Genomic DNA, 24869 nt, shown 5'->3' with positions numbered 1-24869 from the left:
AGTATCAGAGGAGTGCTGATATCTCGGAGGGTTTTATGGGGAGCAGTGAAGCATGGAGGGATTGGAAAACAAGGATGAGTTTTAAAATCAAGGCCTTACTGGACTGGGAGCCAGGTACATCAGCGAGCATAGGGGGAATGGTGAGTGAACAGAACTTGGCGCAAATTAGGACATAGACAGAGTTTTGGATTAGTTTAAGTTTATTGAGGGCGGAAGATGGGAGGCCAGGAAGGATAGAGTTTGAATAATCAAGCTGTGAAGTTCCACCACTGTAAATTACCAAGATACCCAAAAGCAGGAATCACTGCGAGATATTTGTTGCCAAAATGCTTCATCCCTTCCATTAAGCATTCCACAAACTTACGTCTATGAACAGGTAAAATGAGATTCATATTCTAAAACTTCAATCTGGATTAATTTAGATAATTGCATTTTATTTGGAATTAACCACATTAAAAAAACTATGAAACACCACAAAGCTGTAAGGCTACCCAATCCAACCAAAACTATAAACTCAATTAAAAATGAAATCCTAACATTACACTGTTTCTTAAATATCTCACCTTAAATAAAACACGTTATGTCCCCGTGGGTGTATATACAAAATTGACAACAGTAAAGCCATAAAAAGCCTGAGACACTGGATTTTACAGATCTTTACTGTGCAAGGTTAGAATTGTAAACAGTAACCACAGATAAAGAAGCCCTCTGGGTTAGTGTAAACTCTTAGACTATTGCTTCTTTGTCTAGATTTCAGATGAGATTAAATTGTGGCCTCATCTGCCTGCTTGGGTGGGTGTAGAGGATCCCACGGTACTATTTCAAAAGAGGAATTCTCTCTGGTGTCTTGGCCAATATTTATCCCTCAATCAGCATCACAAAAAGACAGGTGATCTGGTTATTTTCACATTGCTGTTGTGCTGTGCAAATAGGCTGCCACATATCCCATATTACAACAGTGACTACACTTCAAAAGGTACTCCATTCTGTAAAGAACTTCGAGATGACTGGTGGTCATGAAAGGAGCTACAGAAACGGAAGTCTTTCTTTCTAGTTGTAATCTAATAAAATTAAAATTCAATTGTCCAATTACAGGAGCTCCTTTCACAGAATAAGGGGAAAACAGAGCTGGCAGCACACTAAGACTGTCAACTGTGTATTGTATATACACTTACAAACTGTGATCAATAACTACTATTGAATCAGTCTAGTAACTGGGGTATAGACTATTAATTGCTTTGTTCACTTACACAGTACAAATATAATGCACTTTACACCATCCATAAACCTTAGTTTAAAAAGTTACTTGCATCTGTCAATAACACAGCTGGGATTTTATGTCTGCGAGCAAGACAGAAGGCCATAAATTGTTCTTTCAGATTCACAGGTGCACAGGAGGGTGTTGCTCAGAAACACCCTCCTGTGAAACAGAAACAGATAACTATTATTTACAGTAGTACCTTTCACAGGAGGGTATCACAAAGCATTTCACATGCAACAAGTAATTTGTCAACTGTTGCTTTTTTTTAAACTAAAAGAAACAGTCAATTTGTGTACAACAATATCCCACAAACAGCACTGAGATTGACAGATACGCTTGTTGCAGCAATGACGATTGGGGGATAAATATTAGTCAGGGCATCAGAAAGAATGCAGCAACCACTTTCATTCCAATAAGCACTTATCATAGAGTAGCACAGCACAAAAGAAGGCCATTCAGCCCATCATGTCTGTGCCAGCTCTTTCATAGAACAATCCAGTTAGTCCCACTCCTTCTCCATATACTTGCAATTTTTCCCCTTGTGTCCTACGCAAATGGCGTGCCAATATATACACACACTCACACACACAACTTGCATTTATATAATACCTTTCACCTGCCTTTTTCTCGTCCAAGTATTTATCCAGGTTATAGAATCAGCTCCCACCCCTGTCAAGCAGAGTCCAGATTGTCAAAACCCATGGGATCGTTTGCACCCACCCGTAAGTGCAGCTGAGTTCGAAAGTCTGATCGGAAGGGCAGTACCTCTGGCAGTGCTGCACTACCTCAGTGCTGCAGTGGGTTCAACCTCTGAACCTGGGACGAGGGCGCTACCAACTGAGCCAAGCTAATGGGTGGGTGGGTGGGGGGGAAGAGAAATAAGGATGGTTTCTCCCAGCACCTACCACGAGCGGGCGACACTCCGGATCGGATCAGGCCAGGCCAGGCCAGCCCCGGTCCACCAGCGAGCGCTGGGCAACAGACTATTTGCTGCCTACCTGTCAGGCGAAACTCCGGGCTAATTTAAACCGCCAGCTTTACGCCGCTTCGCGCTGCTCCAGCCCCACGGTTGCCAAGGAACCGGCCAAACCCTACCGCCCCCTGTGATTGACAGCTTCAGGGACCAATCGAATCGCAGCGCGACGTCATTCCAATGTTATTTGGCCAACTGATCTGCTCTTATCACCAGGTGTCTCTACTTGAACCAATGAGAGGAAGCAATGGAGAGGGCGGGATCTCCTAAATCACCAATCAGCGTTTAGCAGGCGGGGATTAATGCGACTGCGACAGATCACCTCCTCGGCGGCGATTGGCTGCGGAGTCGCCTGACGCGTGACATCACTAATAGAACCATCGGCTGTTCAATGTTAAAGTGCCAGCAACCCGGATATTTAAAGGGCCAGCAACCCGGAGATTTAAAGAGCCAGCAATCCGGGGATTTAAAGGGCCAGTAATCATAGAAACAAAGAAATCTATACCACCGGAAGAGGCCATTTGGCCCACTGAGTCCATGCTAGCCAAAAAAGTGGCCACCCAACCTAATCCCACTTTCCAGCTCTTAGTCTGTAGCCTTGTAGGTTACAGTATTTCAAGTACTTTTAAATGTTGAGGGTTCCTGCCCCTACCACCCTTGCAGGCAGTAAGTTCCAGATCCCTGCTGTGTGTTAAATTTCCCCTCAAAACCCCTCTAAACCTCTCATCTCTTACCCTAAGTTCATGTCCTCTGGTTGTGGACTCCTCAACCCTGGGATTCAGAATGCAGTAACCCTGGGGTTTAAAAGGAATTAGATTAACAGCAATGGTCCATCTGCCCATCTCTCTTCTGCAGCATGTTGATGCCCGGGTATCCCTGGAGAGTGATCATGGAATGTCCACTGGTGGCTTAAGCCCTTCCTGAACCAGAGGGACTGGAGTTCATAGTCAACACCAGGGACAATATTGTCATTTAATTTGTTAAATTTCCTTTTAGTTATTACAGATTATTGTTTCTGCTCTTTAAAAAAGAGATGCTTGTTAATTCTTATTGAGGATGACAATTTTTATAAAAGATTTGGAATTACATGTAAGCCTGGGAATTAAAGGAACTGCAATCCAGAAATTAAACAATAATAACTTGTATTTATTTAGTGCTTTTAACATAGTAAAATGTCCCAAGGTGCTTCACAGAAGTATTATCAAACCAAATTAACCCCAAGCCACCTAAAGAACTATTAAGACAGGTGACCAAAAGCTTGGTCAAAGAGGTAGGCTTTGAGGTGTGTCTTAAAGGGGAAAAGAGAGGAAGTGAAATGGGAAGCTATAGGAAGTGAATTACAGAGCCTAAGCCCTTGGTAGTTGAAGGCATGAAATCAGGGATACTCAAGAGGAATGCAGAGATCTCAGTGGGTTGTGGGGCTGGTGGAGGTTACAGAAATAGGACAGGGCAAGACGAAAGAAGGATTGGAAAATAAAATGAGGAATTTTATAATTGAGGCACTGCTTAACTATGAGCCTGTGTAGGTCTGTGGGCACAAGGGCGATGAGTGAACAACATGGGTAGAAGAATTTTGCATGGCCTCAAGTTTACAGAGGTTGGCAAACAGAAGATGGGTAGTGACATTAAAGATATCACAGAGATAAACAAAAAACTGTGGATGCTGGAAATCCAAAACAAAAACAAAAATACCTGGAAAAACTCAGCAGGTCTGGCAGCATCGGCGGACAACAAAGTTGATGTTTCGAGTTCTCATGACACTTCAACAGAACTAAGTAAAAATAGGAGGGGTGAAATATAAGCTGGTTTAAGGTTGGGGGGAAGGGGGGAAGAAGTGGGAGGGGCGTGGTTGTAGGACAAGCAAGCAGTGATAGGAGCAGATAACCAAAAGATGTCACTGACAAAAGAACAAAGAGTTGTTGAAGGTGGTGATATTATCTAAAAGAATGTGCTAATTAAGAATGGATAGCAAGGTACAGATTGCTCTAGTGGAGGTGGGGTGAAATAAGACTAAAAGGGCATAAAAGATATAGATTCAAAAATAATGGAAATAGGTGGGAAAAGAAAAATCTATATAAATTATTGTAAAAAACAAAAGGGAGAGGGAAGAAACAGAAAGGGGGTGGGGATGGAGGAGGGAGTTCAAGATCTAAAGTTGTTGAACTCAATATTCAGTCCGGAAGGCTGTAAAGTGCCTAGTCGGAAGATGAGGTGCTCTCAGCTTCTTCCTCGAACAGAGACCCGAACAATCCCCATCCACCACTACTCTCCTCCATCTGGCTGAACTTGTTCTCACACTGAACAATTTCTCCTTTAATTCCTCTCACTTCCTCCAAATAAAAGATGTGGCTATGGGTACCCACATGGGTACCTGTCTCTTTATGGGTTATGTGGAATATTCCTTGTTCTAGTCCCACTCCGGCCCCCTCCCACAACTCTTTCTCCGGTGTATTGATGATTACTTCGGTGCTGCTTCATGCTCTCGTCAGGACCTGGAAAAATTTATTAATTTTGCTTCCAATCTCCACCCCTCCATCATTTTCACATGGTCCATCTCTGACACTTCCCTTCCCTTCCTTGACCTCTCTGTCTCAATTTCTGGTGATAGACTGTCCACCAATATCCATTACAAGTCTACTGACTCCCACAGCTACCTCGACTACAGCTCCTCACACCCCGCTTCCTGTAAGGACTCCATCCCATTTTCTCAGTTCCTTCGCCTCTGTCGCATCTGTTCTGATGATGCTACCTTCAAAAACAATTCATCTGACATGTCCTCCTTCTTCCTTAACCGAGGTTTTCCACCCACGGTAGTTGACAGGGCCCTCAACCATGTCCGGCCCATTTCCCGCGCATCCACCCTCATGCCTTCTCCTCCCTCCCAGAAACATGTTAGGGTCCCCCTTGTCCTCACTTATCACCCTACCAGCCTCAGCATTCAAAGGATCATCCTCCGCCATTTCTGCCAACTCCAGCATGATGCCACCACCAAACACATCTTCCCTTTACCCCCCCTGGCGGCATTCCGTAGGGATCATTCCCTCCGGGACACCCTGGTCCACTCCTCCATCACCCCCTACTCTTCAATCCTCACCTACGGCACCTCCCCATGCATACGCAAAAGATGTAACACCTGCCCCTTCACTTCCTCTCTCCTCACCGTCCAAGGGCCCAAACACTCCTTTCAACTGAAGCAGCATTTCACTTTCATTTCCCCCAACTTAGTCTACTGTATTCATTGCTCCCAATGCGGTCTCCTCTACATTGGAGAGACCAAACGCAGACTGGGCGACCGCTTTGCAGAACACCTTCGGTCTGTTCGCAAGAATGACCCAGACCTCCCTGTCGCTTGCCATTTTAACACTTCACCCTGCTCTCTTGCCCACGTCCGTCCTTGGTTTGCTGCATTGCTCCAGTGAAGCCCAACGCAAACTGGAGGAACAGCACCTCATCTTCCGACTTGGCACTTTACAGCCTTCCGGACTGAATATTGAGTTCAACAACCTTAGATCTTGAACTCCTTCCTCCATCCCCACCCCCTTTCCATTTCTTCCCCACTCCTTCTGTTTTTTCCAATAAGTTATATAGATTTTTGTTTTCCAACCTATTTCCATTATTTTTAAATCTATACCTTTTATGCCCTTTTAGTCTTATTTCACCCCACCCCCACTAGAGCTATCTGTACCTTGCATGTCCTGCTATCCATTCTTAATTAGCACATTCTTTTAGATAATATCACCACCTTCAACAACTCTTTGTTCTTTTGTCTGTGACATCTTTTGGTTATCTGCTCCTATCACTGATTGCTTGTCCCTACAACCACCCCACCACTTCTTCCCCACACCCCCCTAACCTTAAACCAGCTTATATTTCACCCCTCTCCTATTTTTACTTAGTCCTGTTGAAGGGTCATGAGGACTCAAAACGCCAACTTTGTTCTTCTCCGCCGATGCTGCCAAACCTGCTGAGTTTTTCCAGGTATTTCTGTTTTTGTTAAAGATATCACATATCATAGTACATCAGCATCTGTGGAGGGAAAGACAGAGTTAGCATTTTGAATCCGTTTGCCTCTTCAGTATAGTCATACGGACTCGAAACGTTAACTCTGTCTTTCTCTCCACAGATGCTGTCAGACCTGTTGCGTTTTTCCAGCACTTTTTGTTTTTGTTTCAGATTTCCAGCATCCACAGTGTTTTGCCTTTATCATAGGACATCAAATTTTGGTGGGTCTATCCTATCAGCGGGGTGGTACATGCTGGAGGAAACACATCGTAAGTCAATCAGTATCTGCAGAGAAAGCAGGTTGTCAAAGTTTTGGCTGCATAACTTAGTTCTGAGGAATTGGACACATAAAATAAGAACAGTAAATGCTGGAAATATTCAGCAGGTCTGGCAGCACCAATGTGGGGAGAAACATAGTTTCAGGTCAATAACCTTTCATCAGCACACATCAGTTTCTAGCTTTCTGTTTTCTGCTTTAGATTTTCATCATCTTGAATATTTTGATTTTTTTTGGAACAATGATAGAGAATTCTGGAATTGAGCAGATGGAAATGAGCATTTTGTGAGTATGACTATGTCAGACTGTTAGTTTAAACAGCATCCTGAATTCCGATCAACATCCACAGCTAAAGTTTATGGCCTGGAATCTTGCATCATCAGACTCCACTCTCCTAATTAGAAAATTGGTGAGTAATGGAAAGTAAGTTGTAGTTTGTAATCGGTAATTTAAATATCAGAGAGTTGTCCCCAGTACCTTAATATGGTATAAGTTGCATTATAAAGCAGTAACATACATGTTGCTAGCTGCACTATTAATGCTGAAGTTCAACTGCATCGTGTGTGATGCAGATAATGGAATATTTCAATGCAATTGAATGATTGGTGGAATAATGCAAATATGATGCTGTTGCACCATGTGCACTGACTGTGTACATTGCATGTTTACTGGATGAGTAAACACTCATTCTAGTTATATAGGAGCGTCGCATTACTCTCTGACCAAATAAAGCGGAGTTGTGCTCATACCAAAACATAACCAAAAACTCTGCTCACTATTGTACACATGTCAGTTAAGTTAAAAATGTACAAACAGTTGACAGGCGATTTGTTTGTTGAGAGTGTTCCAAAGTTTTTACATGTTTTCTCTTTTCAAACGTTAAGTTCCTAATCCCAAAGAGATATTTTTATAAATTAATTTTGCACTGGCTAAGATTCCACTGAAGCTGGGCTGATAAACAGCCAAAAGACAGCAAGACACCTGCTTGAAGTGATTTCATAGCAGGACTTTCCAGAATTGAATCTGGCTGATTTCACCTCTGGAGCTTTTTTTAAAAAGTGAAAACAAATGACATTTTGCGGGGTAATAAAAATAGAAAAGGCTGGAAAAACTCAGCAGGTCTGGCAGCATCTGTGGAGATGGAAACAGAGTTAATGTTTTGCGTCCGTATGACATGACTCTTCTTCAGAGACATTTCTCGGGGGCCATCTTCATGCACTTTATGTGCAATGAACTGCTTTAATGTGCAGCTACTGTTATGGTCTAAGCAAGTATGGCAGCCATTATGCATACACAAAATCCTGTACAAGAAGTTGTGTTTATATAGCACCTTTAACATAACAAAACATCTCAAGGTGTTTCACAGGAGCATTACAAAACAAAATTTGATCTATATAAAGAAATATTAGAACAAATGACCAAAAGCTTGGTCAAAGAGGTAGGTTTTAAGGAGCGTCTTAAAGGAGGAAAAAAGAGGTAGGGAGATGGAGAGGTTTAGGGAGGCAATTCCAGGGTTTAAGGCCCATCCAGACAGTTGAAACATGGTTGCCAATGTTGGGGCAAAGAAAATTGGGATGCTGACGGGCCAATTAGAGGAGTGCAGATACCTTAGATGATTTGAGGCTGCAGGAGATTAGAGATAGGGAGGGGAAGGGCCATGGTGGAATTTAGAAATAGGGAATTTTAAACTTGAGACAGGAGCCAATGTAGGTCAATGTAAATGATCATGGAACAAATTAGGATGTGACATTCTCATTACCTCTACTCTTTAGATCTGTAATATCACTTAAACTCGAGTGTGTCCATTAACACAATCTAAATGATGGTTGAGTCAGAAGCTCATGAGTTCAAGTGTTGCTACAGAGACTTGAACAGGTAATTTACATTGACATTTTAATGCAGTACTGTTCAAGGTGCTGCCTTTCGGATGATATGGGACAGGAGTAGGTCATTCAGCCGTTTCAAGCCTGCTTTGTCATTCAATTACATTGTGGCTGATTTGTACCTCAATTCCATTCAAGTCATCTTTGTTCCATATCTCTTGATACCTTTGGTGAACAAAGATCTATCAATCTCAGTCTTGAACATTGCAATTGACCCCCAGTATCCACAGTATTTTGGTGGACAGAATACCAGATTTCCACCACTTTTTGTGTGAAGAACTGTTTCTTGATTTCACTTCTAACCGTCTTCACTCTAATGTTAAGGTTAAATCCCCTCCTTTGTAATTTCCCCACCGTGGGATGTAATTTCTTTCTAAATATCCAATGGACTCCCTTTATCATCTTAACCACCTTAATCAGGTCACCTTCTCAATCTTCTATACTCAAGAGAATACAAGCCAAGTCTATGCAACCAGTCCACTTAAATTAACCATTTCAACCCCAGCATCATAGGAACATAGGACTTAGGAGCTAGAGTAGGCCATTCAGCCCTTTGAGCCTGCTCTGCCATTCAGTAAGATCATGGCTGATCTGTGATCTTAGCTCCCCTTTCCTGTTTGCGCCCATAACCTTTGCCTATCAAAAATGCATCCAACTCAGCCTTGAATAAAATTCAATGACCCAGCCTCCACTGCTTTCTGGGGAAAAGAATTTCACAGACTAATGATCCTATTGGAGAAAAAAACTCTCCTCACCTCCCTGTTAAAAAACAGACCTTTTATTTATAAATTGTATCCCCTGGTTCTAGTCCCCCCATAAGAGGGAACATCCTCCCCATATCCACCCGATCAAGTCCCCTCAGGATCTTATATGATTCAATAAGATCACCTCTCACCCTTCTAAATTCCAATGGGTACAGACCCAACTTTTCAACCTTTCTTCATAATATAAGCCCTTCATCCCAGGAATGAGTCAAGTGAACCTTCTCTGAACTTCTAATGCATTTACATCCTTCTTCACATAAGGAGACTAAAACTGTACACAGTACTCCAGACATAGTCTCACCAGGGCCCCGTACAGCTGCAGTAAAACTTCCCTGCTTTTATATTCCATTCCTCTTGCAATAAACAGCAACATTCCAATTGTTTTCATAATCACTCACTGCACCTGCATACTAACATTTTGTGATACATAGGAACAGGAGTAGGCCATTCAATTAGATCATGGCTGATCATCTACCTCTACAACATTTCCCCACACTATCTGCATATCCCCCTATATTCATGTAGCAGGACACCCAGATCCTTCTGTACCATCGAGTTCTGCAACCTCTCTCCATTTAAATAGTATACCGCTTTTCAATTCTTCCTGCCAAAGTGGACATTCAAATCATTCAAGGGTCAAATCTCTACTCATACAAGCAGCTCAGTTTAGCTCAATTGACTGAATCCCAGTTTTTTTGATCAGCAGCTTCTATATCTCTTAGATATTTTAATCTTATTTTCAAAGCAAGTAAAAATTTACATCTATAAAGAGCTTTTCACAACATCAGGCTTTACAGCCAATGAAGCTCTTTTGAAGTGTAGTCACTGTTGTAATGTGGGAAACACAACAATCAATTTGCATGCAGCAAATTCCCACAAACAGCAATATGATAATGACCTGATAATCTGTTCACATATTGATGATTGAGGGATAAATATTTTTTCCATTACGCTCAGAAGAACTTCCCTGCTCCTCTTCAAAATAATGCCATGGGATCATTTATGTCTACTTGAGAGGGCAGCCAGGATCTCAGTTTAACATCTCATCCAAAAGACAGCAACTCCAACTGTGCAGCACTCCTTCAGCACTGCACGAAAGTTTGTACTCAAGTCTCTGGAATGTGATAGAAAACCACAATTTTTTTAAAATGAGAAGGTTTCATAAGTTTATGCATATTTGTGCCTGGGTGGGTGTAGACATTAGGTATTAATATTCTCCATGAACTTTATTCGGCACACAACTGAACACGCACACAAGGATCCCACCTGCCTCCTTGTCCATTTTTGAACCTTGGAAAAGGTACTTTTTAAAATTTATTCTCTCATGGGATGTGAGCATTGTTGGCTAGGCCAGCACTTATTGCCCATCCCTAATTGCTCTTGAGAAGGTTGTGGTGAACCAGATGGATGCTGAAAGTTGGATGCTGAAATAAAAACATAAAGTGCTGGAAAAACTAAGCAGGTCTGGCAGCATCTGAGGACAGAGAAACAGAGTTAATATTTTGAGTTGAATATGACTATTCTTCAGAACTGTGAGTTGGATGTGGTCCTCTTGGTCAGGCAACTGTGCAAAATGGCAGCAAATAAATCCACTACAACCAAATGTTGAAAATATGTAATCGAGCAGTCAGCATCCATAAGAGTGGAAGGACAAGTTGTCTACTGTGTTCTCTACATTGGAGAGACCAAACACAGACTTGGTAACCGCTTTGTGGAACACCTTCGATCTGTCAGCAAGCATGACCCAGTCATCCCTGTTGCCTGCCATTTCAACATACCACCCTGCTCTCATGCCCACATGTCCATCCTTGGCCTGCTGCAATGTTCCAGTGAAGTCTAATGCAAACTGGAGAAACAGCACCTCATCTTCCGACTAGGCACTTTACAGCATTCCGGACTTAACATCAAGTTCAACAACTTCAGACCATGAACTTTCTCCTCCATCCTTGCCCCCTTTATTCATTTTTATTTTTTTAATTTTTAATTTTTATCCACATCTTTATTTTTATTTATTTTCATTTTTGTGTTTTATCCCCACCTTATATCCTATTTTCGATCTTTTTTCCTACCACCGTCCCCTTCCCCCACCCCACCCCCACAAGGGCCATCTGTCACTTGTTCATGTTGTTCTTTCCAGAGTGCTTACCCTTGTCCTGCTATTACCACATTCTGCTTTCTTATCTTAATGCCACCATCAGCACCTCCTTCAGCCAGTAGCACTACCATTTAACACCCACTTTATCCTCTTGTTCATGACATCTTTGTCAATCTCTCCTTTACCCCCACCTATCGCTGGCCTTCTATCCAGCTTCACCTGCTCCACTTCCCCCTTAAACAGTAAAATTGCATCAGAGAAGTTTTTACTTCTCTTTAGCTCTGAAGAAGTCGTACAGACTTGAAACATTAACTTTATTTTTCTCTTCACAGATGCTGTTAGACCTGCTGAGTTTTTCCAGCATTTTCTGTTTTCGTTTCAGATTTCCAACATCCATAGTATTTTGCTTTTATCTTAAGGACACTTTAATGTTCAGTGTGCAATCCTTCATCAGAGTTCTGCGTAGGATCATAGAATGATACAGCACAGAAGGAGGCTATTCAGCCCATCAAGCATGTGTTGGCTCTTTGGTACAGCTATCTAATTAATCCCGTTCCACTGCTCTTTCCCAATAACCTTGCACGTTTCTTTCCTTTCATGTATTTATCCAATTCCCTTTTGAAAATTATTGTTAAATCTGTTTTCTCTGCCCTTTCTGGCAGCATATTTCCGACCACAACAACGCACTGTATAAAGAAGTTTCCTAATGTAGCCTCCGGTTGTCTTGTCAATCACCTTCAATCTGTCTCCTCTGGATATATACCTTTCTGCCACTGGAAAACAGTTTCTCCTTACTTAGTCTATCAAACGTTTCATGATTTTGAACGCTTCCACTTTCCCCAGAAACGGACTCGAAACATTAACCCTGTTTCTCTCTACACAGACGCTGTCAGGCCTGCTGAGTATTTCCAGCATTTTCTGTTTTTATTTACTTTCCCCACGCTGGTTTCCTACTCGCGTAAAAGGACACCCCTGGCAATTTGAATAGTCAGAAAGAGGAAAACCAAGCAGTTAACAAAGAGTTACTGACCGCCCTATAGTTTAGATTCATATGTTAGAGAACGACACAGAACACAAAGCAGCACATGGTGCTTTAGAGAGATAAAAGCAAAAAAACTGCGGATGTTGGAAATCCAAAACAAAAATAAAAATACCTGGAAAAACTCAACAGTTCTGTTGTTTGTGCTTTAGAGGGAGTTGAGAGAGATCCTGCTCTATCAGTATAACTCCGCCTGTAACCGGTGATGTCAGGACGCTGAGCAATGAGTGGAGACGCTGCGAAACACCGTTAACATCCTTGAAAAGACGAACTTGGACTTGTTACAAGTTTATTGAAGTCAGTTTCATTGACTTGCAGCCCATCCGGTTACTGGGGTCGCCCCAATGATCTGCGTACTTCTAGTCGCCGGACATGGGACACTGTTGGAGAGCGAGATCAAGGTGAATAACTCGCTTTACAAACATTGCATTTATTTTGAAAGCATTGAGAGTTCCCTCCGCATCTTTATCTCATTGCCAGGGTGACGGGCCTTTTTCGGCCAGGTTTCAGGAGTTAGGAGCGATACCATTCCAGATTCTTGCCTTTGGACTTCTCCCCCCTCCTCTACTACGCTTCTTAGGCCTTACTGCCTCTCGCTAGCAACGTCTCATTGAGCATTAGGAGATAAGGTGCAATTTTGCCGAGACACGATTCACTCGCCATGGGGCTGGAGCTTTGAGGATTCTGGATTTTTTTTGCAGGAAAGAATGTACAACGGTTTGAAACAATTACCAGCAGTTCAGTACGTGTTGCATGGCTTGCTCGAACTCTTGTGTAGAGTTCTTGTGACCAGGCAACACGAGGCGGGATCGTGGCTATATACGCCAAAGCTTACAAACAGAAACCCTGTAAATCCTCATTGCCAATTGCTTCACAACAGAAGGTATCCTGCGTAAGGTTCAGTGACATTCATCTGGCACAGTGATTTATAGCCCAGAGAACGAGCCAACTCATTGTGTCCTTGCTAGAAACAACACTAGGCATTTATATAGCACTTTTCATTACCTCAGGGCCAATTAAGTATCTTTGAAGTGTAGTAACTCACCAAGGCTCTTTCAGCATTTTCTGAACCCATGACCGCTACCACCTAGAACGACCAGGGCAGCAGGTAGATGGGAACACCATTACCTGGAAGTTCCCCTCCAACCATCCTGACTTGGAAATATATTGCCGTTCCTTCACTGTTGCTGAGTCAAAATCCTGGAAATCCCTCCCTATAGCACTGTGGGTGTACCTACACCACATGGACTGCAGCGGTTCAAGAAGGCAGCTCATCACCACCTCAAGGGCAACTAGGGATGGGCAATAAATGAATAAAAAAAAGGCACTGTTGTTACATAGAGCAATCCAAAATAAATCCCATTGCCTAACTCTCCTGGCTCTTACCCATTGATTCATGTCTTGACAGGCTATTCCCTCACAACAACAACCATCTTACATTTATAAAGCACCCTTTCCTTAGATGTTACATTCAGCTAATGAGGCCCTAAGCTCTAGAATTCAGTTCCTAAACCCGTCTGTTTTTTTTCCTCCCTTTTTACAACACTCCTTAAAACCCACATCTTTGACCATGTTCTGCCCTAATATATACTTTGGATCACTATGGCCAGAATTTTACCTTCGGCATGCCGGCGTGCGTCCAGATGTCACTATGCACCGTCGCAATATTTCGTTCGGAGCCAGCTGCGTGCCCTCCGATAATTAAAAGGCCTATTAAGGCCATTAACAAGGTAATTAAGTTGAAGTTTACACTGCTCATCCAATTTAATGGTTGGTGGGCAGGCGAAAAGGCCAAGCGGCCTTTACATTTTTTTAGGAAACCTCATCAACGAGCGGGATGGGGTTTCCTAAAGCTATCACAAATTAAATAAAAACTTTCTTTTGAAATTAAAAACATGACACAGCTCATGTAACCGTGTCACATGAGAGGACATGTTTCATTAAATTTTTATTGTCTTTAATCATTTTTTAAAAAAGCATTTCAGTCTCCCTTAGGCAGCTCCATGGCTCAGGGAGATTGAAGTGTTCTTTTGTGCGCGTGCGCGAATTGTGTGCCAGACCCGGCTCTCCCTCCTGCCCCCGCCCGCACAGGTAGCACTCAGTGCTGCCACTTGCGATCCACTCAGAGTGGGCCTTAATTGGCCTGCCCGCGCGAAATTGTGTGGAGCCGATCGCAGGCGGCGGTCGGCTCCCTGACCACCCCTGACCGCTCCCGCCGAGCCCGCCCAACGCGTGAAAAATTCAGACATACCAGTTTTATTTGATAGGCTTTTGTCAAAGCCTCAGGATATTTTACTGCATAAAAGGCACTATACAAATGCAAGTTGTTATTCCCCATATGATTTTGAAACTTTTCTTCATAGGAAACCCTTTGTAACTAATGACACTGCAGAAACCCTCAAAACATTAACATTAATGGAGACTCCCCACTGTGCTAAATACAGTTTCTAAAACATACTTTAAGGAGTAGAGTGCTGTCATTGTAAAGAAATAGCATGCACCAAGTCAACAAATATTGAATCATAGTGATGTGATGATGGGCAGAGATAAATATGGAGACCACAGGGACCCTTTGTTACTTTCTGTACACTGCAGTGGTCAATTGGATATTGTGTCTATAGACTCTTAGTCTGGAGCCTATCTATGTGATATGGGAAGGTAGAGTGTTCCAGATCTGTTTCATGTATCATGTTATTAAGTGTGTTAATATCGGCCATAGAATATGCCCACTATAGCAGTCTGACAGCATCGAGCAGTAAGTGCAGGTTTTAATCAAACTCAGCATGTAATAATCTATACCTGCCCCAGGACTAATTCCAAAATTAGTTATCAGACCCAATTGATTATCCCATCCGGTCAGGAGGAGTAAATGAAGCTGACCTAATAAAGCCTAAGGAATAATAAATATTCCTCAAGATCACCTTTATAACTTTTCAAATTTAAATGACCTGCATTTAAGATTTTTTACCATCTCTTTTCTAACATTAACAGGCTGTTTTTGTTATATATTTAATACGTTGGCATTTTAGAAACATCAATACAGTGTATCATTGCTTTTGAAAATACTTGTTTGTTTGATGATGTTGCAAAAATCATAACCTTGCAAGACCTGCCCTTTCACACTGTAGGATTGAGTGGAGCTACTTGTCTGTTGTAACGGTCCCCAAAGGAACTATTACCAGGAATAGAAATGTAGATTTCACTGGCATAAATAAAAGTAAGCTGAAAGGCTGGTGCATGTTGTAAACTATGAGCAGAACATACGGGTTGTGACATGCTCACTGACTCTGTGCTGTCATTTAAAATTCCTTCATTCTAACAAATTAAATGATGGTGTAGATGCTAGAGGCCCGCCCACTCAATATCTCACCCACCAAGTCCCTTAACCATACAGTGCCTTGTCCACTCAACACCTCACCTGTCCATTCAAAGGCCGACCCACTCAATGCCACATGCTCATGCATTACCCTACCTTATAGTGCCCCTTGCCCATGGTATCCTACCCACTCAAAACCACGTCTGAGTGCCTGCCCACTCAAAGTCCTGTCCAACCATACAGTGCCTGCGCACTCAGTCCCTGTCCAAAGTCCTGTCCAACCATACAGTGCCTGCGCACTCAGTCCCTGTCCACTCAACTCCCCCACTCCACACCCCACAATGCCCTAACCACTTACCTTTGTTCAAGATTGGCTCAAAGCAGATGTCGTTTATCAAAAATTTTAACAAAACTTCTGCAATCGATGGTTCTCAAACTTGTAAAGGGTAAGCTTGTCCAATACAGTCATCCTCTGAGTGCTGAAAAAACTTCCCTCTGCCAGCTGTTTTTCAATCTCTTTCTGCCTTTACTTGAGAGAAAGGGAGAGGTGGATTTTCAAGACAGTTTATGGTTACATTTTAAATGCTTCAATGTTGCAACTTCCTTTGTTAAATAATGTTTTGCCTCTTGTGTTTTCCTTGATTTGTAGCAGTTTTGCCATTATGAGGAACAATGCAAACTGATTTTGTGTCAGTAGCAAGCAGATATAATTAGATAATATATTTAAAATTGCTATTGCAGCAAGGAATCAAAAATGGGAGTGTTTGTTAAATGGAACAAGTGGTTCACAAAATAAGTGGAGGTGTCTGTGCCATGGAATACTGGTACAACTGCTGACCAGAAATCCTATTGATACCACGATGAAATTGTCCACCTTTGGCTCAAACACAATAAAAAGACCAATCAGGTACTGAACTGGATCAGGAGCACATCAGAAAAGTTGTGCTATTGCTTTAAACAGCATTAATCACAAATAAAAGCAAAAAATGCTGCAACTGCTCAATAGGTCAGGTAGCATCTCTGGGCAGAGAAACAGAATTAATGCTTCATAAAAGGTCATCAGTCTGAAATGTTTTAATTCTGCTTTCTCTCTCTCTCTCTCTGCAGATGCAGATTGGACTGCTGAGCATTTCCCCACATTTTGTTGCTTTTATTTCGGATTTCCAGCATCCGTAGTATTTTGTTTTTATTTGTTTTGGTTACATCAATGTGGTGTACTGCAAGCGACATTGAAGGGAGGATTGTCAAAAAGATTATAAGGATAAGCCCAGCAATTACAGATCAGTCAATTTAACCTCGGTGCTAGAGAAGCGTCTAGAAACAATTATTAGGGATAGAATTAATAGTCACATGGAAAAATGTGGGTTAATTAGGAAGAGCTAGCATGGATTTCATAAGGGAAAATTATGGGTAGAATCCCTCCACCGCCCCCCCCCCCCCCACCCCCTCGATCGGGTCCGTGCTGCCATTTTACTTGGGCAGGCTGTGCACTCCCTGTGCGGGCGGTGGGGGTTGCCTGAGTTGGGAGCGCACTCTTTCACGCATGCATGCGAAAGAGCACAGAAATCTCCCTGAGGCAGGTTAGTTTTAAGTTTAAACAGTCTAATAAAGTGTTGTAAAAATGTTTATGACATGTCCCCTCATGTGAAACTGTATCATGAGCTGGGACATGTGCATTAATTAAAAAAAAAAATTCTGAAAGTTTTAAATCCTTCATGAATCCTCATCCTGCCTGTGGATGAGGTTCCATGAAAAATACGAAGGGCGCCTGGGTTCTTCGCCTGCCCGCCAACCTTAAGGTTGGACGGGCAGCTTTCTCAATAGGCGTAATTAGTTCATTAATGGCCTTAACAGGCCTTTGATAGCAGCTGACTTGAAAATTGAAATGAAACGTGGTGATGTTGGGATGCAAGCCCAACATCACCCCACGTCATTTCACGCCTCAGCGAGTAAGCCCCGCCCCCGCTTGCTGAGCTGAAGATTCAGCGCCATGTTCATTTAACTTGCTGGAGCTTTTTGAAGAGGTAACAGAGAGGGTTGATGAGGGTAATGCTGTTGATGTGGTGTACATGGACTTCCAAAAGGCATTTGATACAGTGCCACACAACAGACTTTAGAAAAGTTATAGGTCATGGAATAAAAGGGACAGTAGCATTGCGGATACAAAAGTGGCTGGTTAATAAGGAACAGCAAGTAATGGTTAATGGACATTTTTTAGGCTGGAGGAAGATTTGTTGTGGAGTTCCCCAGGGGTTGCATTGAGACCTTTGCTTTTCCTGATATATATTAATGATCTAGTTCTTGATGTACTGGGGAAAATTGCAGAGTTTGCGGATGATATAAAACTTGGAAGCATTGTAAACTGTGAGGAGGACAGCGTAGAACTTCAAAAGGCCATAGACAAGTTGGAGGAGTGGGCAGATAGGTAGCAGATGAAGGTCAATGAAGAGCAGTGTGAGGTGATTCAATTTGGTAGGAAGAACATATAGGGTACAACTCTGAAGGATGAGCAGAAGCAGAGGGACCTGGGTGTATATGTGCATAAGTCATTAAAAGTGGCAGGGCAGGTGGAGAGAGCAGTTAATAAAGCATACAGTATCCTAGGCTTTATAAATGGGGTCATAGAATACAAGAACAAGGAGGTTATGCTGAACTTGAATAGGATACTAGTTAGAACTCAGCTGGAGTATTGTGTACAGTTCTGGGCGCTGCACTTTAGGAAGGATGTGATCACCTTGGAGAGAGTGCAGAAGAGGTTTACAACAACGGTTCCAGCGATGAGAAATTTCGGTTATGAAGATAGATTGGAAAAGTTGGGACTGTTCTCCTTGGAGAGGAGAAGGCTAGGAGGATATTTGATAGAGGCATTCAAAACCATGAGTAGGCTAGATAGAGTAGATAGGTGAAACTGTTCCTGCTCATAAAAGGATCGAGGAAGAGCAAACAGAGTTAAAGTGATTTTTAAAAGAAGCAAATGCGATGTGAGAAAAAACTTTTTCACCCAGCAAGTGGTTCGAGTCTGGAATGAACTGCCTGGAAATGTGGTGGAGACAGGTTCAATCGAGGCATTCAAGATTTAAATAGAAACAATGTGCAGGGTTACGAGGAAAAGGCAGGAGAATGGCACTGAGCCATTATGCTCATTTGGAGAGCCAGTGCAGACACGATGGGCCAAATGGCCTCCTTCTGCCCTGTAACAATTCTGTGATTCTATGAAATGTAGAAAAATAATGGCACAGAAAGAGGCTATTTGTCCTACTGTGCCTGTTACAGTTGAAAACGAGCGACCCAGCCTATTCCCACTTTCCAGTTATTGATCCGTAGCCTGTTTATGGCACTTCAAGTGCAAACGGAGAATATCTGCTCTACAATCCTTTCATGTAGTGAATTCCAGACACCCACCACTGTCTGGGTGAAAAATGACTCAACTGTCCTCTAATCATTCTACCAACTATCTTTAAATCTATCTAAATCCTGCTTGTCTGTCCCTACAACCACACCAACCCCCTCCACTTCTCTCTCTCTCCCCCACAACCCACCCCCCCGCCCCCCCCCACTCCCACACACCTTAAACCAGCTTATATTTCACCCCTTTCTTGGACTCACTCAAGTTCTGTCGAAGGGTCATGAGGACACGAAATGTCAACTCTTTTCTTCTCCGCTGATGCTGCCAGACATGCTGAGTTTTTCCAGGTAATTCTGTTTTTGTTTTAAATCTATGCTGTCTGGTTAGGGACCTCTTGGTTAATGGAATTAGGTCCTTCCTATCCACTCTTACTGGGTTTCTCTTAATTTTGTACAATTAAATCTCACTTCAGCCACCTCTGTTCCAAAAAAAACAGCCCCATCAGTATCAGTTACGAGAAAGCACAGGTTTATGTTTTATAGATTCCAATGAAAGAGATACACCAGAAACATTAACATTTACAGTGCTAACAGAGTTCTTGTATATTAGGTTAGGCAGAAGTTTTCTATCAGAAGGGCAATAGAGTTAGTGATTGAATTACCATGGACTGCTAATGGATCTGGCATCATACCGGGAACCAAGTGGCAAATAGGTGTGTTTCTAAGAAGGAACTGAGTGATTTAGTGAGACATTATTTACATTAAGTTGATCTGTAAAAATAGTATGAGCCTATTTAGGCCAAACAGCCATTTTCCATTCCTAAACATATTCAACCAGGGCTCAGTGGATAGCACTCTCACTGAAGAGTTATAAGATTGTAGGTTCAAATTCCACTCCAGAGACTTGGGCACAAAACCAAGACTGATGCTGCAGCAGTGTACTGAAGGAATGCTGAACTGTCTGGGGTGCTGTCTTTCAGATGAGACTTTAAACCAAGACCCTGTCTGTCTCGTGAATGGACACAAAAAAAATCCCCTGGTATTCCTTTGAAGTCGAGCAATGGAGTTTTCCTGGTGCCTAACACATTATTTGGTTATTATCCTATTGTTGTTTGTGGGAGCTAGCTGTGCACAAATTGGTTTCCATGTTTCATACGCTGGTGACTACACTTCAAAAAGGCAGTTTAGGACATCCTGAGGCCATGAAAGGCACCATATAGAGGCAAGTGCTAGTCTATTATTTCCTATGTAAATCGTGAACAAGTGTCACATGCCCCCTGGTCTGCTGTGCTGTTACCTAAATAATTTCTTTACAGAATGAAGCCACAGGCCTCTACAGCCACTTAGTTGGGATCCCAAAGGCTCTGTTACCGGGAATCGGTGGAAAGAAGATTCTGGATTTCTGGTGGGAAGTTGTGAACATGTGAGTGTGCTGTTGCTATTGTTCCTGCTCTCCCTTCTAAGAGTTACTTCTTTATATAACTTTTGAAAATTTGCATTTTATCTGACTAAGATACTTGGGCCAGGACTAGTAATATAGAAGATTAGAAAGGAGGGGATGGTGAGAAGGGGAGTCATGACCACCAGAATAAGTGCAATGAGGAGAGGGGATCAGATTCAATGAGTTCTACCAAAAGCATTCTTTAACACAGTGAAGAGGATGGAGGAGAAACACCCAGGACAGTCCAGGGAGGTTTAGCCAGGTTCTCTTCTTCAGTGCCAGCTGTGGCTTAGTGGATGTCACTCTCACCTCTGGGTCAGGAGTTTATGGGTTTGAATCCCACTCCAGATATTTGAACTCAAATTCTAGGCTGACAATCCTGGTTATGTACTGGTGGAGTGTTTCACTATCGAAGATATTGTTGCCAACTGTGATTAAATTTATTTCTGGAGGTTTCATCTCTTGACTTGGCCCCTCCACCACCACCACCACCCACCCACCCCCCCCCGCCCCAAACCCCGCACTCCAGCTGTTAGTCAACCAACATGTCCATCCTTGCGACCCACTGCCTTCCTGTGCCAATTGGAAAGCAAAAAGACTCATTACCCAATTGGGTGATATTGACTGTCAGCCAAACAGCATTTTCCCCCCCATTTTCAATATTTTTACACCTGGTAAAGAGAATAGCTCAAAGAAAATTACAAAAAAAAAATCAATCTTTTTTGATGCCTTGATAACTTTTCTCCAGGGTTGCAGACAGCAGTGTCCTGGAGTTTGATCTTCAATTCCTGGCAACGCCAGACTAATCTTGGAAGGTTGGCAGCCCAAATCGGAGGTGTCATCTTTTGGATGAAATGTTAAGCCCAGGCAGACGTAAAAGATCCCATGGGACCATTTCAACCAAAGAGTAGGGCAGTTCTGCCCAATATCCTGGCCAATTATTATCCTTCCATCAACATTACAAAAACAGAATGTTATTAGTTATTTATTTCATTGGTGTTTATGGAATCTTTCTGTGTGCAAATTGGTTGCTGTGCTTCCACATTACAAAAATGACTACACTTCAGAAAGTAATAAATTTGCAGTGAAGCATTCAAGGCCACCCTAAGGCAATGAAAGACACTAATTAAATGAAAATACTTTCTTCTTTCTAACTTTTTATCTGTCTCCCTGTATGAAATTGATTTGACTTATCATTATGTGTTCTACATTGTCTGCAGGCGCCAACTCTTCAATGAAGTCTACCTCGTCACAAATGCAGACAAGTGAGTGCACTTACTATTGAGACTAGTAGCAAAGCAGCACATAGTCAAGAAAACCAAAGAGAATTACTGGAAATCTGAAATAAAAGTGGAAAATGTTGGAAACACGCAGTAAGTCAGACAGCATCTGTAGAAAGAACAGTTAATGTTTCAAGTCAATGATCTTCCATCAGAACCGGAAGATGTTTGTGATGAACAGTTTGCAAGCAAGTGTATTGCCAGGGAAAAGGGGGTAAGAAATGAACAGTCAGGTGGAGCGCAGGACTAACAATCCTAATGGCTAATATAAAGATGGTTACGACTATGGAGGTACATCTGAATCCTTCCACCAGACTCCAAGAAAAGAGTGAAAAGGTATGAAAACTACAACTACAGTGAGAGTCAGAGGTGGACATAAAAGGTCTCATGCATTACTTCGATGAGTAGGGGAATTGTCTTCATTGTCCTGGCCAATATTTTGCCTGAACAAGCATCACTAAGACGAGACTATCTGGCCATTATCGCATTCCAGTTCATGGGAGCTTGTAAAGTGACTACACTTCAAAAGTACTTTGTTGGCTGTGAAGCACTTTGAGGTGTCCTGGAGTCATGAAAGGTGCTATAAAAATGCAAGCCTTTTTTATTTTAGCTTGTTGCATTCATAAAAAAGTGAGCAGGGGTGGCTTGGTCTTCTGTGGCTTCATATGCAATGGAGATGCAATGGGCACCGTTGAGCTAGTTTGGAATCAATTATTAACTTTTTCTGTGCAGGTACAAATACTATGAGCGATGGGCAACTGCCAGTGATTTTCCCGTGGAAAACATTATCAATGATGGTTCGACGACCAGCAGAACGCAATTGGGTGCAGTGGCTGACTTGGAGTTGGTGGTCAGGAGTAAGAGGTTCAATGATGATGTCATGGTGGTACGTTTTGTTTCATTGCTGGCCATTTGTTGATGCTCAGGAGCCCTGGGAACGCTGTCTCACCACAGTCTTAATGTACTTCCAGGTTGCTGGGGATATGTTGTGTGAAGATCTGAACTTTGATATAGCTGAAGTTCTCAAGTTCTTTAAGTTTAAGGTCAGTCAGTCCTAGTTACTTCTTTCTTCATTCTGTTTAACTGTCGTAGTGTAGGCTTAAGTGAAATGCTTCTTGGCTTAGCATAAAGAACCTTGGGGATAAGGGCTGGAAACTTAGATTATGTAATATTATGCACATGGAGTAAATCAAATCACTTGATGGCTGTGTTCAGGGTGATCTTAAGATAGAATTGCATAAAACTTTACAGTAGAGAAACAGTTCTGGATGGTGTGAACGATGTGGAAGCATTGCAAATTGCAAATGATCTGTGAGCTGGCCAAATTTCACAGCTGTACGGTGCAGGTTAGGCGACCACTGCATTACATACTAGGTCATGTTTTTTGGTCTATCTGCATTTTATATACTCTTCCTCTGGCACTGACCATGCCCACCTCATTCAATAAGCACTTCTTTATCCAAGATATTTATGAGAAATCAAAATGTTACACTTTTTAAAAAAATCTTGGTAGCATCAACGTTCAAGATAATGGCATGTCAAATTCCCTAGTAAACAGATGGCAGCTTTGACTGATTAATTCCTGATGTTATTCAAGATGAGTGTAAGCAAAATATGATATTAATCCTGATAGTTAACACTTCTTTCCTGAGATTATATGCTGTGTGCCTGAGACTCAACAACATCGTTTTTGATTTTTTTTTATATTAGTCATGCGGTTTGCTTTTTTGCTGTTCCTAAGCCCCAGGCTATTTCTGTGCTTCTGTCTATTTTTGGTTTCTCATTTTACAGTTTGTAAAATTGTATTAAATACCAACAGCATTTGTACAGCATTTTATGGGGTTGGTAGGGTGGGGGAGAGGGGGATAACTTGGGAAAAGTTGTGGTTCCATTTATGGGTTCATGAAAGTCTTCCTGTGTGGAATGTGAGTAAAATATACTTTAATTGGAGAATCCTACACAATGCTAGCCCCACAGAAGACCAAGATCCCCTCTTCTAAGTAGGAGAAGAGCGTGTCAATGGGGAAAGGGGGAAGAAGTTAAGGACAATCCCTCTTTGATAACTTATTTCTCCCCCAAATCCAAAGCCAAGCTTAGCTTAATATTCCCATAGCTCAGCTGAGCTCCAGAGGCTATCACCTGCCTGGACCTTTGCAAACAGGGTGCCATCGTCAAATGCGTCAACAGCCTCCAACGTGCTAGCTAGCGTGGGGCATGTCAGAGAACTGCACAGCTACTTACTAAAACATGTTTCTTTTTAATTGAACTAAAAATTTAAACATAAAGTGAGAAGAAATAACTTGCATTTATATAGCACCTTTCGTGACCTCAGGATGTCACAAAGTGCTTTACAGCCAATGAAATTCTTTTTGAAGTGAGGTCACTGTTGTGATATAGAAATGTGGCACCTAATATGTGCACAGCAAGCTCCCACAAACGGCACTGTGATAATGACCAGACCATTTGTTCATTTTAGTGATGTTGTTTCAGGGATAAATATTGGCCAAGACACTGGGGATAACTCTTCTGCTCTTCTTCAAAATAGCACTGGAAAGAGATCTTTATATCCACATTAAAAGGCAGATATGGCCTCAAGGTTAACTTCTCATCTGGAAGATGGAACCTCTGACAGTGAAACACTGGTGTGTTATTCTAGGTGTTGTGGTCAGGTCTGTGGGGTGGACTCGATAGGCCAGAGTGCTACTAACTGAGACACAACTGACTCGTGACTAATGCGAGTAACTTTTAGAATGTGCTTATAAAAGGCTAACATTATCACAATTTTTTATGTTGGCTGACAGAAGGGTGAACTGGCCATTTACTATGAAATGGAAGAAGGAGAGAGGACTGAATCTCGGGGAATAGTTGAGGTGTGCCCCTCTACACACAGGTAGGTTCTTGAATGGAAAAGATCATTCTCTGAGCTGTATAGTCTTCTGCCGTATGCCATGCCACTCATGGATAGAATCATAGAATGATATAGAAGAGGTCATTTGGTCCATCATAACTACACCAGCTCTTTGAAAAGGCTTTTCAATCCCCTGCTTTTTCCCAATGATCCTGCAATCTTTCCTATTCAAGTATTTATTGAATTTCCTTTTCCCTTTCACCTCTTGTTCTTTTATCAATTATTTTAAATCTGTGTGCTCTGGTTACTGACCCTTCTACCGCTGATTCATGATCTCCCCTTAAC

At 42.2% G+C, this 24869-nt stretch overlaps 2 protein-coding genes across 8 annotated transcripts in view; one reads left to right on the top strand and one right to left on the bottom strand.

Annotated features, from left to right (window-relative positions):
• The window catches only part of sc5d (sterol-C5-desaturase), a 76191-nt gene that overhangs the window by 6124 nt on the left and 45198 nt on the right, over window positions 1-24869 (bottom strand). The window lies entirely within an intron of this gene.
• LOC121269660 (glucuronokinase with putative uridyl pyrophosphorylase) overlaps window positions 12518-24869 on the top strand; it is a 55286-nt gene continuing 42934 nt past the window's right edge. For all 7 annotated transcript variants that reach the window (XM_041174438.1, XM_041174437.1, XM_041174439.1 and 4 more), the window contains exons 1-6: window positions 12518-12695; window positions 20272-20378; window positions 21617-21661; window positions 22409-22562; window positions 22648-22719; window positions 24478-24566. In XM_041174438.1, the coding sequence (XP_041030372.1) occupies window positions 12639-12695; window positions 20272-20378; window positions 21617-21661; window positions 22409-22562; window positions 22648-22719; window positions 24478-24566 (524 nt within the window). In that variant the 5' untranslated portion in view covers window positions 12518-12638. The remainder of the gene's footprint in view (window positions 12696-20271; window positions 20379-21616; window positions 21662-22408; window positions 22563-22647; window positions 22720-24477; window positions 24567-24869) is intronic.

This window comes from Carcharodon carcharias, chromosome 25 (genome assembly GCF_017639515.1).
Source record: "Carcharodon carcharias isolate sCarCar2 chromosome 25, sCarCar2.pri, whole genome shotgun sequence".
Taxonomy (NCBI): Eukaryota; Metazoa; Chordata; class Chondrichthyes; order Lamniformes; family Lamnidae; genus Carcharodon; species Carcharodon carcharias.
This window is presented reverse-complemented; position numbering and strand designations above follow the sequence as displayed.